At 42.9% G+C, this 13,981-nt stretch overlaps 1 protein-coding gene across 3 annotated transcripts in view; it reads right to left on the reverse strand.

The window, feature by feature from the left end:
* LOC126350038 (inositol-trisphosphate 3-kinase homolog) overlaps positions 1 to 13,981 on the reverse strand; it is a 458,593-nt gene that overhangs the window by 108,106 nt on the left and 336,506 nt on the right. The window contains exon 1 of one of the 3 annotated variants that reach the window (XM_050002481.1): positions 7,450 to 7,874. The exons of the other annotated variants lie outside the window; for them this stretch is intronic. Coding sequence (XP_049858438.1) covers positions 7,450 to 7,605 — 156 coding nt within the window. The 5' untranslated portion in view covers positions 7,606 to 7,874. Of the gene's footprint in view, positions 1 to 7,449; positions 7,875 to 13,981 lie in introns of those variants that run through there. 3 annotated transcript variants of the gene reach the window in all.

A 13,981-nucleotide genomic window follows, 5' to 3' on the forward strand; every position in this document is an offset into this window, starting at 1 on the left:
GGAAAAACGAACACCTGTGTCTTTCCGGGCGAGCTCTGATTTCCCTTATTTTATTATGATCATTTCTCCCTGTGTAGGTCGACGTCAACAAAATATTTTCGCATTCGGAGGAGAAAGTTGGCGATCGAAATTTCGTGAGAAGATCCCGCCGCAACGTGAAACGACTTTGTTTCAATGATATCTACCCGAAATCCGGTATCATGTCTGTGACTCTCACTCCCCTATTTCTCGATAAAAGAAAACGTGCTGTCCTTCTTTGTTTCAATGATATCTACCCGAAATCCGGTATCATGTCTGTGACTCTCACTCCCCTATTTCTCGATAAAAGAAAACGTGCTGTCCTTCTTTGAAATTTCTCAATGTACTCCGTTAATTCTACCTGGTAAGGATCCCACACCGCGAAGCAGTACTCCAAAGGAGGACGGGCAAGCGTAGTGTAGACAGTCTCGTTAGTAGGTCTGTTCCATCATCTAAGTATTCTGCCAATAACACAAAATCTTTGGTTCGCCTTCTCCACAACATTTTTATTTGTTTTTTCCAATTTAAGTTGTTCGCCTTCTCTATAACATTTTATGTGTTTTTTCCAATTTAAGTTGTTAGTACTTGTAAGTAAGTACTAGGTATTTAGTTGAATTTACAGTCTTTAGATAAGATTGATTTGTCATGTAACCGAAGTTTAATGGATTCCTTTTAGCACTGATGTGGATGGCCCCACACTTTTCATTATTTAGGGTCAATTGCCAATTTTCGTACCATACAGATATCTTTTCTAAATCGTTTTACAGTTTATTCCGTTTGTTATCTTTTCATATTCTCATTTTTTCCAGAGAAAATTTATGTTGGCCCGCTTTTGATGACAGCTGTGGAAGAAAAAGAGGGAAAAGAAAAATATATAAGTGACGTTAGAAATGGTAACCGCCAATGTTTCATCTTATCTCGTTAAAAGAATTATATGCTGCTGGTCATTAAATAGGCAACCTCAAGAAGGATAAAAAGGATACCAAAAAATGAAATTTGACAAACCGTGCGTATAAAGCATAGCAGGAAGAATACACGATTAAATTTGTTAAGTGATATGGGGGCACACAGGGTGCAAAATTTAGTAGAGAGCTGCCCTCTCTGGCTCCAGCAACGGCTGTAATTCGGTTGGGCTTAAGTCTCGAACTGAGCTTGAATAACAGATGCTGTACGTCACTGGACGCTGCTTCAAATCTAAACCGTAGTCCATCAATCGTCTTGGCAACTCACAAACTGGCTGATACATCTGGAGAACTCGCTGGGCAGGGCAACAGTCCAACACCGACTATCCTGAGGCACGGGAGGACAGCACTGGCAACATAATGTCTTGCGTTAACTTCTTGGAAGATAACGACACCGAGATGTCAAAGACGTCCTGAAATCATCGATCATCATCTTACAATCGTGAGGTCCCAACCAACATAAGATGCAAGATCACGTAGCGATAAACTGTAGTGTCTCTAGCCCACGATCCTGCAGCTGTCAAATTCCAAGTGCTGGTAGAGATTTCTCCTCCCGACACGAGTCATAAAAAGATGTCCTCCCAACAACCAATAGTCAAATGCGATTTGTTAGTGACAAATCCGCAGCGTAATCTTTTCTTATGTACAGAATGTAGACAGCTTTTACTCCTGCCTCCTTTGTGCAGTTCTGCTGAAATGCTAGTTACTTCATATCCAAGCATGTAAACGTTTCCTGCACGTCGCATTCATAATGTTGTAATTTTAGTGGCCAAAAGTATTTTTTAATACTGCTGCTACACAATCAATACCTTTTTAAATATCTTAACCAACACTTTATTTTGTTAATTTTGGCTATGTTTTTTATTGTTTTGTGAAACGATGGCACAGCCCTAATCTCTTATCAGAAACTCAACCATTGAACTGCCGTTGCAATCAAACGCAGCATCGACGTTGTGGACTTTAGAGGCGGAGCATGTGGCCAGAACTGAGAAACATGGAGATGGAACTTAACCTTGTCTAAGACTGACATTACGTCCTCATATCTTTTCATATCACTTCTTGTTATTTAAACAATGTGACATGGTCCAGACTTTCGTCACTAAACTTGTAACGGGATACTATCGGCTTCTTTCTCTTTTTCGTAGGAATTATCGTTCGTTTATCGACATTTAAAGAGGGCTGTCATTCACTACACCAAGCGTAATGTTTTTCTTCGTCTTCCTGCATTTCCCTATGATCCTTCAACAACGAAACATTCCTGTATATAACAGCATCGTCAGTGAACCATCCGATATTGGTGCTGACCGAGTCTGATAAATCGTTTTTATATACTGTCGTTTTGTATACTGAGAGCATTACAGGTCCTATTAAGTTTCTTTGGAGCACCCCTGACGTTACTTTCGGCTACGTTGAACATTCGCCGTCGAGTACATGTACTGTGTTCTATTAGTCACACACTCATCCAATCAACGATATATACGTGAAGATTTTACGTATGATCGCATCTTATGTTATCAGTCAACGACGTGGTACAAAGTCGAACGTTTTTCGAAGCTTGCTCTCTGTCGCTAGTCAGTTTCGCGTCGCCGTTAAGAGCTAATCTACTTCCCGTCTTGATTTCTACACAAGCACGTCATCATGTACAGTGTACACGAACAGATAACAATAATTTATAAAACACAGAATAAAAGTTTCTAAACTTAGATACGCATGTCCATGACTGAGACAAAAATGTAACTGAGGTACTTTAATAGAGATCACGAGGAGATCCTTGTGCGAAAACACTCTTGAACTAGCTCTGAATATTTATTGCTAGAGTTGGGACCCACCCTTTCTTTCACGTGTGTGACTCTCAACAACTAGGTAGTTGGTTTAGTTATATTGTACTGATGACGCTTTCGCAATTATGACAAAAGCAAATTATTATTGTACAACTTATTGTACACAAAAGAATCGCCAGCCTAGTTTTCCATGCACAAGAGACACTGAAAAAAAAAGAAGAAAGAAACGCCGCACACGAAGGAATTATCCGAATGGGAGAGAAATCGGTAGACGACACGTACACGTACGGACAAACAATGCACAATTTCAGAAAAATTGGATGATTTATTCAAGAGGAACAGCTTCACAAATTGAGCAAGTCAAAACGCGTTGGCTCGCCTCTCGCCATTATCCAAGCAGTTAATCGGTATTGATTGACGAAGTTGTTGGATGTCCCTCTCGCCGTGTGTGGCAGGCATGATGTTGCTGACATGTAAGCTCAGGCAGACTTGCCGTCAAGGGCAACAAAACGAGCGTAAAATATCTTCGACGTACCGCTGTGCCGTAAGAGTGCCGCAGATGACAACCAAAGGGGTTCTGTTATGAAAAGAAATGGCGCCCTAGACCATCACTACTGGCTGTCGCGCAGTACGGCCGGCTTTGGCGACACTCAGGTTGATATCCCACCGCTGCATCCCATTTATTTGTCTGCACATGTACGTCGTATCTACCGATTTCCGACCCAATCGGATAATTCCTCAGTGGTGGGTCCTTGTTTTTTTTGCGATTTGCCATAATATTACGATACAGTACAGTTGTTTCAGTTCGATATTTTTGCCCTTGAATCAGAAAAGGTACCGTAACTTTGTTCACTTGCGAGATTTAGGCGTGGCCTTTGTTATCTTGTTGCTGACCACGTGTTGCCTCTGCAGCGAACTTATTTCACTGGCAGTTGTACAGGGGTGTCAGTACTGGCCTTTGGTGAATATAAGCAAAAATTGGAATATGTTTATCTAATATTGGCGCGTTTGGATAATATTCATTATAAAAAAAAGCTAAAGGTATGTCCTTGTATACAGGACAACAGTAAGTGCCACAGTGTTACAACGGAGAAGTTCAGAGCGGCTTTCTGCGATGTTTTCAAGGAAGTAAGACAAAACAGCCCATCTCTAATTCAAAATCACTCAGGTTTCTCACTTACGTGGCCTGTGGAATCCATTACTAGCGTCGGGCTCAGTACGTATGTTGCTCAAGGAAAGAACGGACTACTTCCTCCTGTAGTACAGGAAAGTATCATAGGTAAAGTAAAGAAAAGAAAAGAAAGGCAGGGAGCAAACAGATAGCTGGTTTGAACATTGCAGCGTTCAACAGTGCCTGGTCCCATTGCGAGAAGGGCGGAAGGAAGGTTAGAGTTTAATGGTCTGTAGTCGATCTAGTCGTCAGTAAAGATGGATTCGGTAAGGACAAGGAAAGGAATCGAACAAGTGACTATTAAGAAACCATCCCAGCATTCACAAGAAGTAAGAGTAACGGCGAAGCTGAATCGTGATGGGGAGGACGCGACTTTACACCGCAAATCCTTCCGAATACAAGCCTAGTATCTTACACATTTGCGAACCCTCTCTCGGGAGTCAGAACACGACTCCTTTCCTGTGTCTTGACAACAGAGTCGGTCACCTAAACACAGAGACAACAATTTTTCATGTGCAATCTAAATCGGAATCAAATTTAACAAACACGAAACACTGCCAACAGTAGAAGGCACATTCTCCCAAAGTCAGGAAAGATGCTTGGATCGAGTGGGACTCTGACTACAAAACACCGAATGTGAGGAAGCCATTAGGTGACTCTCCTGCAGAAATTATGGTTAGGAAGCATCACCGTCACGTGATTAGTATAGAAGATAGGCATGCTGTTGAAATTATTGCAGCGAGATGAATTAATACGAAGTTTACGTTCGTAGGCTTTCGCACTCAGCATCAATGTAAATATAATCATTTTGGTTGTTGCGTCATTACAGAACACTAACTCAACCACCGACCGTCTCCGCAGCAGTCCTCTTCATGGCGACTAACTGATGAATGATGCGGTCTATCAACAAAAACGATTTTATACTATAAAAGTGCTGCGTTTCCGGTCATGTGGAGTAGCTAAAAGGGAGCGATTTTTGATGAAATTCTTTCCCATCATATGCTAAAGCTGAGGGAGGACATTTTGGAAGAGTCGCGCCTTTACGACTTATAAAAACACAGTACGTGATAATGGACGGCGAAAGCTAGGCAAAAATGATAGTAACATTACGGGTACATAAAAGGAAACGTAATGGGCGTAATGTTGTCAATATATATTAATAGTTTAGCAAGCAGGAACAGCAGGACTAAGAAATTATCGCTGCTGTTGGGCGATCTTAAAGAACTGCAGTTCTCTTTAAATGTAGAAACATTTAGAAAGAGGACGATCTAGTATCCCGCTACAAGAATAGTGGTGAACGTCCTGGGCACGTCACGTCGTACACGAATTCGGAGACGAGCTGCTAGGATCAGTACAGGTCGTTAATAGTCCATGAAAATTTAGCATAAGTGCAAGGGGAAATTAAGAGAGAATTCTTGAAAGAGAGAGGACGTTGTTCTCGCGAAACTCTGATGGGTAAATTTAGAGAGACTGTATCAGATAAAGACTGTGGCCAAGCTGCTGCCTCCAAGGTATATCCCGCCAGGGATCAACAGAATAAGATAAGAGATTTCCGCGCGTGCACAGGCATACAGACAGTCACTTGTCCGTCGTTAAGTGTGCGAATGGAGTAGGAAACAGAATCTATAATATTGGTACGGATTTCCTTCTTTAATTCTAGTAATGATCACTAACACACTGTCGTCAAAACTAACGATTTCGGTAAATAATGGCCATCTTCTGATGTGTCACGTAAAGGAAAACCAAATACAAATGCTAGACAGTTTACATGTTGTAAAGAATAAATTATTATTATTATGTGTACAATAACGGAAAAAATTGCAACACCAAGAAGGAGTTATGCGACATAACCGAAAGTCGGCAGGTGTGTATCTGTATTTGCAACGTGACGTCTGTTCCGATTTAACGCCAATCGCATTAAGTGTGACTTTAGTAGCGCCACTATGAGGATGTAAATCAGGGTTGCTTTGAATACACGCTGTAACGGTCATGAGCGTTCATTATCTTTGAGACTGGACGAGGTGAGTTGATTTAGACAACAAAGCCTTTAAGGCGACAAAGACGCCATTATCAACACCTCGATGAGTTTGAGCAATGTCGTGTAACAGGGGTACGAGAAGCTAGATCAGAAAGACTTGGCACGAATGTTGCCACTGTACATTATTGCTGGCTACTGTGGTGACGAGAATGTATGGTGGCAAGAAGACCGGGATCCGGACGGCTATGATGTGGCACTACCGAGACGGAAGACCGTAGTGTTCGGCGTATGGCACCGGCGCATCGTACTGCATATGTGGTAATGAGGAGCAGGTGGCACCACACTAACACAACGAACTGTCACATTAGCCCTCTAGCGTGCATTCCACTTAACCACTGCCGTTTGCGACTTCAGTGGTGTCAAGCGAGATCTCGCTGGAGGGAAGGATGGTGTATTGTGTTTTCTGATGAAAGCTGGATCTGCCTCGGTGCCAGTGTTGGCCGTGTGTTGTTTACGAGGAGGCCAGTAAAGGACCTGCAGCCAAACCGTCTGCATGCTACCAACACTGGACCTACACCTGAAGTCATGGTCTCGGATGAAACTCCTTATGACAGCAGGGGCACTCTCGTGGTTTTCTCTCGCACCCTGACTGCAAATTTGTACGTCAATCAGGTGACTATCTGTTGTGCTGCAATTCATGAACAAGATTCCAGGGGGTGTTCTGTAACAGGATAACGCTCGCCCATATATCGTTGTTGTAACTCAACGTGCTCGACAGAGTGTAGATATGGTGCCTTGGCCTGCTCGATCGGCAGATGTCTCCAATCGAGTACATGTGGGGTATCATCGGACGACAACTCCAGCGGCATGGAACTCCATCCAACAACCTAACATAGGGCACATGTAAAACACAATGCACACACGTCTGCCTGCTTGCATTCAACATTCTGGTAGTCACGTCGGTTATTAATGTACGAAATTTTACGTTTGCAACTGCGTATCTCGCGTTTACATTAACTCGTGATCTTGCAATGTTAATCTCTTGAATACGTTACCTAGACAAATGTATTTCTGCAATTCCATGACTATTTTTTGTGTTGCCATCTTTTTTCCGTCCGTTTATTTCATAGTTTTATAACTAATTGGTTATAAACTGAAGTGTGTCCAGCAGTTGGATTTGATTTCTTTTCCTCAAAGGTCTGAGGAAGGTGGGTCGAAATCGATAGCCTGCCGACGATTTGTTTGTGATCACTGAATGGACATGAAAAAAGAAATTATGTGAATTGTGCACTACTGTCTTTGTTCGCGACTATGTCGCAGCTCGTAAAACATATTGTTAGGTGTATCCTACGCCGAGCACTGAACACTGGTTTGCGAAATATACTTGTAGTTGTACATCCTTCGCTCGAAAACCGGAGAACTTTATAGTGACAGCTCGGAAGGTTCACTATTTGTTTAGGTTTCTGTATCACTCCCTGCAGTACTGTTTTGCTTCGGCTGTTCCCTAAACGTGTTAAGCCGCTGGACGGAGCAACTTACCTGCGCCGCCAGATCGGGGAAGCAGAGCGTGTTTTCGCACTCCCAGAGCGCAGGCGCCGCCGCGATCGCGGCGCGCCGTCCTTTCGCATCCGTCCTCTCGCAACTGGTGGTGTCCGGCCACGAAAAGGCGCACTCGGTCCTGACTAGCACGTCCATCGCAGGGTGTTGCCGCTACCTCTTAGCGGGGCGAGCGGGGCGGTCGCTAGGGCGGGAAGCCATCGCGAACCGAACGCTGGGAGAAGCGAGCAGAGGTAAGGTGAGCAGCGGTGGCAGGCAGCCCGGGGGCGGACATTTGCGACTGGCGCGCTTATCGTGCGGGCGCCTCTCTCACGGCGCTTTCGACGCCACAGATAGTGGACAATAACCGCCCGCTGACGTCACGCCGGCCGATAACGTATTCTCTCGTCCCGTCAGCGCAGGTCGCACTATCCGGGCACGGCGGGTGTCGTCGTAATGAAGAGGAGAGTCTTAGTTTTGAGGCGACGTATGTACGTTCAGTTTTTAACAGTTACAATTTACACGTTACTTACCGACGTAATTGCTCAGAACAAAAAGTTATCACGCTAACCTGCGGACTTCCGCTGCCGGTGCCATTTATGGTAAAATGTTGCGAGCCCTTAGGCTGCGTCAAATTTCTCTTTTCCAGTGCTCGACGTTTCGATTCGTCTCTGCTATCATCTTCTTCAGGTTTCCACTGGTGTCACTAGAAGGCTGAGCCATTGTCGTGTTCATTTTTTTGGGTGATTTTCCGAAAAAGATAGTATCAATATTAAAACGCTTTCTCCGCATTTGTAATCATTTCCAGTGTCGAAATACGGTATACGCGAACAGCGTCTGCAACAAAAATGATGTTAAATTACCAAACTTGTTGGATCGCGTACGGGCTTGTCTGACAAATCCGTAGGTAGATACGAGCAAACAAGTTCGACAAACAAGTTTGATCATGTACTAGGACGGGACGTTAGCACTGTGTGAGGTGTTGTGAACCACTGCTAAAAATCATGAACGTAATAAGCAGCTGCATCGACTGGAGTACTACGAATGACAGTCTCACAAATTGTAAACTTATTTTTGGACCCATAAAGATGTAGACTTTTTTCCTCGCTTTTACATTATAATTCTGAGCCTTCATTTTCGACAAGTCTTTCAGAAAAAAAGCGCCTCAGAACATACATAGTGAAGTATCTGTAAATTCCGTAAAGATGTTCTGCCATGCAGACATCGATTTTCAAAGACTCTTCCGTATTTGTCAGAGTTGTCTATGTCACGTTTCCTTTTCCTTCCGCCACGGAAATCTGCCTTGCCTTGCATAGCATCTTCTAAAGCAACGATGCTCTCATTCATATGAGTGAACTGTGCATTCCGCAACAGCGTTAGATTGTACCACGAAATGAAAGTCGACAAGACGTACTCGCATGATGAAATCTTAAATGTTTGTTTTGGAAATGTTCCACAGTTACGCTGTTTTTACTTTATTTACTTATCTTCCAATCTTTGCAGCTTGTTTCGGGGTCGTAGCCCCGTACTGAAGCAATCATTCCTGAAATCGGGCGAGTCGTCGGGCAGGAATCCGACATCACAGCCAAACTGATATTGCACTGCAATACTCTGTCAGCTGAGGACGCGCCAATAAAATTATTCTTGAATAGAAACGGAGAAAATAACTAAGGACAGAACAAAGCACAAGCCGTTGCGCCTAGTGAAATGTCTGTCAACTTCTTTCCTGCTTCGTTCCGATATCATCTTTCAGCTGTGAAATGGAAGCCGTAGTGCATTTCCGACGAGACGGCCATGCAGAAGCAAAGGATGACAATTATTCCATGCAAGAAACAGCAAGACTATCGCTGCCTCAGGCGAAGCTGTAAGCTCGTCAGCACGAGGTTGAACCACTTGCGGTATGCAATGACGAAATGGTTTGGTTTCCCGCAGCTAGCGGCGGCGGCGGCGTACAGCATCTGTTGCTACTGATGATGGTGATGATTCACTCAGACTGCGAGTTTACCATCAAGTCGTAGCTTTATGGGCTGAGAGGCGCTACGCTACGACATAAAACGAGCTGTGGGCTGTAGACCGGAGCGTGTTACACGACTTACCAAATAAACAGGGGAGCGGGCGCCATGTGGAGTGGACGCTGAAGGTCGCGCCTCCACTGACTCACAACAACACGCTGCCGGAGACACAAACCAAACAGCAGATAGTCGGCAAGATGTCAACAGCCCAGTTATCATGTCACGACGATTACATCTGATAATTTTTTGTTAGCTGGTGAAATAACAAAATTTATTATTCTGGTAAGTTTATATGTAAAACAGGTATTTAGTTTGTAACGAAAGGAACACAAGGCGAACGAAGTAAAAGTTGAGTTAGCGGAAGTGTAAAACAACCCTCCTTTCTTAATTCTTACACAATTGCTCATCAGGTTCCCCATGTAGCCTCAGAAGTCTGTTACAGCTCCCTGCGACAGTAAACGGAATGTTCGCGACCTTTACCAATAGCCTTTTAACAGTCGGTCTACATGTGTTGTATGTCGTTTCATAGTTCCTTGAGAAGCCTCTCTGCCTTCTTTCGCATGTAATAAAACACTTAAAGGGACACTACCGTGAACGGGACTCTGCAGTTGATGCTCTTCGGGGACATGGAGACCTGGAAAGGGGACCTCTCAACAAATGTGCCATCTTCTGATACTCAGCGAATTCTTTGTCGAGGCAAAGTGTCGTCAACGTGTGACAGAGTGATTGCTATTTCAGGAGAAAAGCACAGTAAGTTATATGTACCATGGCAAATCTCCTCTGAGCACTGCGTCGGGATGAAGCTACCTGTACCAAATACCGAACTACTGGACAGTGATCAAGATATATTGATTTCTTGCCCAGCGAGACGTGTCAGCCCGTGCGAAGTGCTCGTAAAGCACAAATTTCAGAATGAGATTTTTAAATTAGTGTATTTTATAATCAGTCAGGAAGACTATTTCTAGTCTAACACTAACGTTGTCCTTCATATTAGGTACTAATGTGAAAAAATTATTAAAAATGTTGCTATATTAAGCTCTCTCCATAAATTATTAAAGACGAACTTTTTGTGTGGGCTCAGACTAGATAGCTCATCAAGTTACTTCATAAATTTCTGATTTAATATTTTAATTCTCGTCAGTATTTCATGAAGGAAGCTACACCATCATCTGCTGTGGAAAAAACATAAGTTGCTACTTGCTTTGATTTATACATGCGAACCTCTTTTGGCACTGGTCAAATATTCTGATGCATTACACATATACTTAGCTTAATATTAAGCGAAACAGACAAGTATTGGTGTTGCTATTACACTTCATTAATACATTTTTCTTTTCGCGACACATCTGTATTTTCGTTGTATAAGGGGGAAATACATTTCTTGTAAGACCTGCCAAGTTATTCTTAAAATGCTCATATCGCAAGTCCGACAAAAACTTTCTTCCTGGATAGATAAACAATAGCCTACAGACAAGTATGTTTTCGGATTAGATAGAGCAGCAATCAGTCGTAGAATTAAGTTGCTTTAATATGACATTTACAGTAACAAAGGAGATCAGATTTCGACCTGTGTCAGGTCATTATCAATGCAGTGCGGAATTGTAGCAGTTGTTCGTGCTAAAGTGAATGCTTACACAGTTCAACCATTACTGTGTACATGTTTTCATCCATAAATAAATGTGGATAAAACAACAGCCTTCAGACAAGGTGAATATATTTTTCGTCTGTGCACCAAAGCAGGGATACAATGTGAGCATATCATGAATAACTTAGGAAGGTCTTATAACAGTGGTAGCCAACCTGGCACCTGCCGCCCATTAGTGGACGGTCCAGCTTTCGTGGTGGGCGGTAGCCGATAGGAGCGTTAAAAAGATTTTCATTAGGTTTTCGTAAATTTTGACATAATGTATTATGGAAGTAATTATATGGTTTAACTTGTTGTAACTCTGCCTTACTGGTTTTATAAAGTAAAGTTACTTCCCTACTTTTAAAATCATGTGTAGTACCCCCCATGAACCATGGACCTTGCTGTTGGTGGGGAGGCTTGCGTGCCTCAGCGATACAGATAGCCGTACCGTAGGTACAACCACAATGGAGGGGTATCTGTTGAAAGGCCAGACAAACGTGCGGTTCCTGAAGAGGGGAAGCAGCCTTTTCAGTAGTTGCAAGGGCAACAGTCTGGATGATTGACTGATCTGGCCTTGTAACAATAACCAAGACGGCCTTGCTGTGCTGGTACTGCGAACGGCTGAGAGCAAGGGGAAACTACGGCCGTAATTTTTCCCGAGGGCATGCAGCTTTACTGTATGATCAAATGATGATGGCGTCCTCTTGGGTAAAATATTCCGGAGGTAAAATAGTCCCCCATTCGGATCTCCGGGCGGGGATTACTCAAGAGGATGTCGGTATCAGGAGAAAGAAAACTGGCGTTCTACGGATCGGAGCGTGGAATGTCAGATCGCTTAATCGGGCAGGTAGGTTAGAAAATTTAAAAAGGGAAATGGATAGGTTAAAGTTAGATATAGTGGGAAAAAGTGAAGTTCGGTGGCAGGAGGAACAAGACTTCTGGTCAGGTGACTACAGGGTTATAAACACAAAATCAAATAGGGGTAATGCAGGAGTAGGTTTAGTAATGAATAGGAAAATAGGAATGCGGGTAAGCTACTACAAACAGCATAGTGAACGCATTATTATGGTCAAGATAGATACGAAGCCCACACCTACTACAGTAGTACAAGTTTATATGCTAACTAGCTCTGCAGATGATGAAGAAATTGAAGAAATGCATGATGAAATAAAAGAAATTATTCAGATAGTGAAGGGAGACGAAAATTGAATAGTCATGGGTGACTGGAATTCGAGTGTAGGAAAAGGGAGAGAAGGAAACGTAGTAGGTGGATATGGATTGGGGCTAAGAAATGAAAGAGGAAGCCGCCTGGTAGAATTTTGCACACAGCACAACTTAATCATAGCTGACACTTGGTTCAAGAATCATGAAAGAAGGTTGTATACATGGAAGAAGCCTGGACATACTAAAAGGTATCAGATAGATTATATAATGGTAAGACAGAGATTTAGGAACCAGGTTTTAAATTGTAAGACATTTCCAGGGGCAGATGTGGACTCTGACCCCAATCTATTGGTTATGACCTATAGATTAAAACTGAAGAAACGGCAAAAAGGTGGGAATTTAAGGAGATGGGACCTGGATAAACTGACTAAGCCAGAGGTTGTACGGAGTTTCAGGGAGAGCATAAGGGAACAATTGACAGGAATGGGGGAAAGAAATACAGTGGAAGAAGAATGGGTAGCTTTGAGGGATGAAGTAGTGAAGGCAGCAGAGGATCAAGTAGGTAAAAAGACGAGGGCTAGTAGAAATCCTTGGGTAACAGAAGAAATATTGAATTTAATTGATGAAAGGAGAAAATATAAAACGCACTAACTGAAGCAGGCAAAAAGGAATACAAACGTCTCAAAAATGAGATTGACAGGAAGTGCAAAATGGCTAAGCAGGGATGGCTAGAGGACAAATGTAAGGATGTAGAAACTTATCTCACTAGGGGTAAGATAGATACTGCCTACAGGAAAATTAAAGAGACCTTTGGAGAGAAGAGAACCACGTGTATGAATATCAAGAGCTCAGATGGCAACCCAGTTCTAAGCAAAGAAGGGAAGGCAGAAAGGTGGAAGGAGTATATAGAGGGTCTATACAAGGGCGAGGTACTTGAGGACAATATTATGAAAATGGAAGAGGACGTAGATGAAGAGGAAATGGGAGATACAATACATCGTGAAGAGTTTGACAGAGCACTGAAAGACCTGAGTAGAAACAAGGCCCCCGGAGTAGACAACATTCCATTGGAACTACTGACTGCCTTGGGAGAGCCAGTCCTGACAAAACTCTACCATCTGGTGAGCAAGATGTATGAGACAGGCGAAATACCCTCAGACTTAAAGAAGAATATAATAATTCCAATCCCAAAGAAACCCAGTGTTGACAGATGTGAAAATTACCGAACTATCAGTTTAATAAGCCACAGCTGCAAAATACTAACACGAATTCTTTACAGACGAGTGGAAAAACTAGTAGAAGCCGATCTCGGGGAAGATCAGTGTGGATTCCGTAGAAATACAGGAACACGTAAGGCAATACTGACCTTACGACTTATCTTAGAAGCTAGATTAAGGAAGGGCAAGCCTACGTTTGTAGCATTTGTAGACTTAGAGAAAGCTTTTGACGATGTTGACTGGAATAATCTCTTTCAAATTCTGAAGGTGGCAGGGTTAAAATACAGGGAGCGAAAGGCTATTTACAATTTGTACAGAAACCAGATGGCAGTTATAAGAGTCGAGGGACATGAAAGGGAAACAGTGGTTGGGAAGGGAGTGAGACAGGGTTGTAGCCTCTCCCCGATGTTATTCAATCTGTATATTGAGCAAGCTGTAACGGAAACAAAAGAAAAATTTGGAGTAGGTATTAAAATCCATGGAGAAGAAATAAAAACTTTGAGGTTCGCCGATGA

Source organism: Schistocerca gregaria, chromosome 1 (assembly GCF_023897955.1).
Source record: "Schistocerca gregaria isolate iqSchGreg1 chromosome 1, iqSchGreg1.2, whole genome shotgun sequence".
Classification (NCBI taxonomy): Eukaryota; Metazoa; Arthropoda; class Insecta; order Orthoptera; family Acrididae; genus Schistocerca; species Schistocerca gregaria.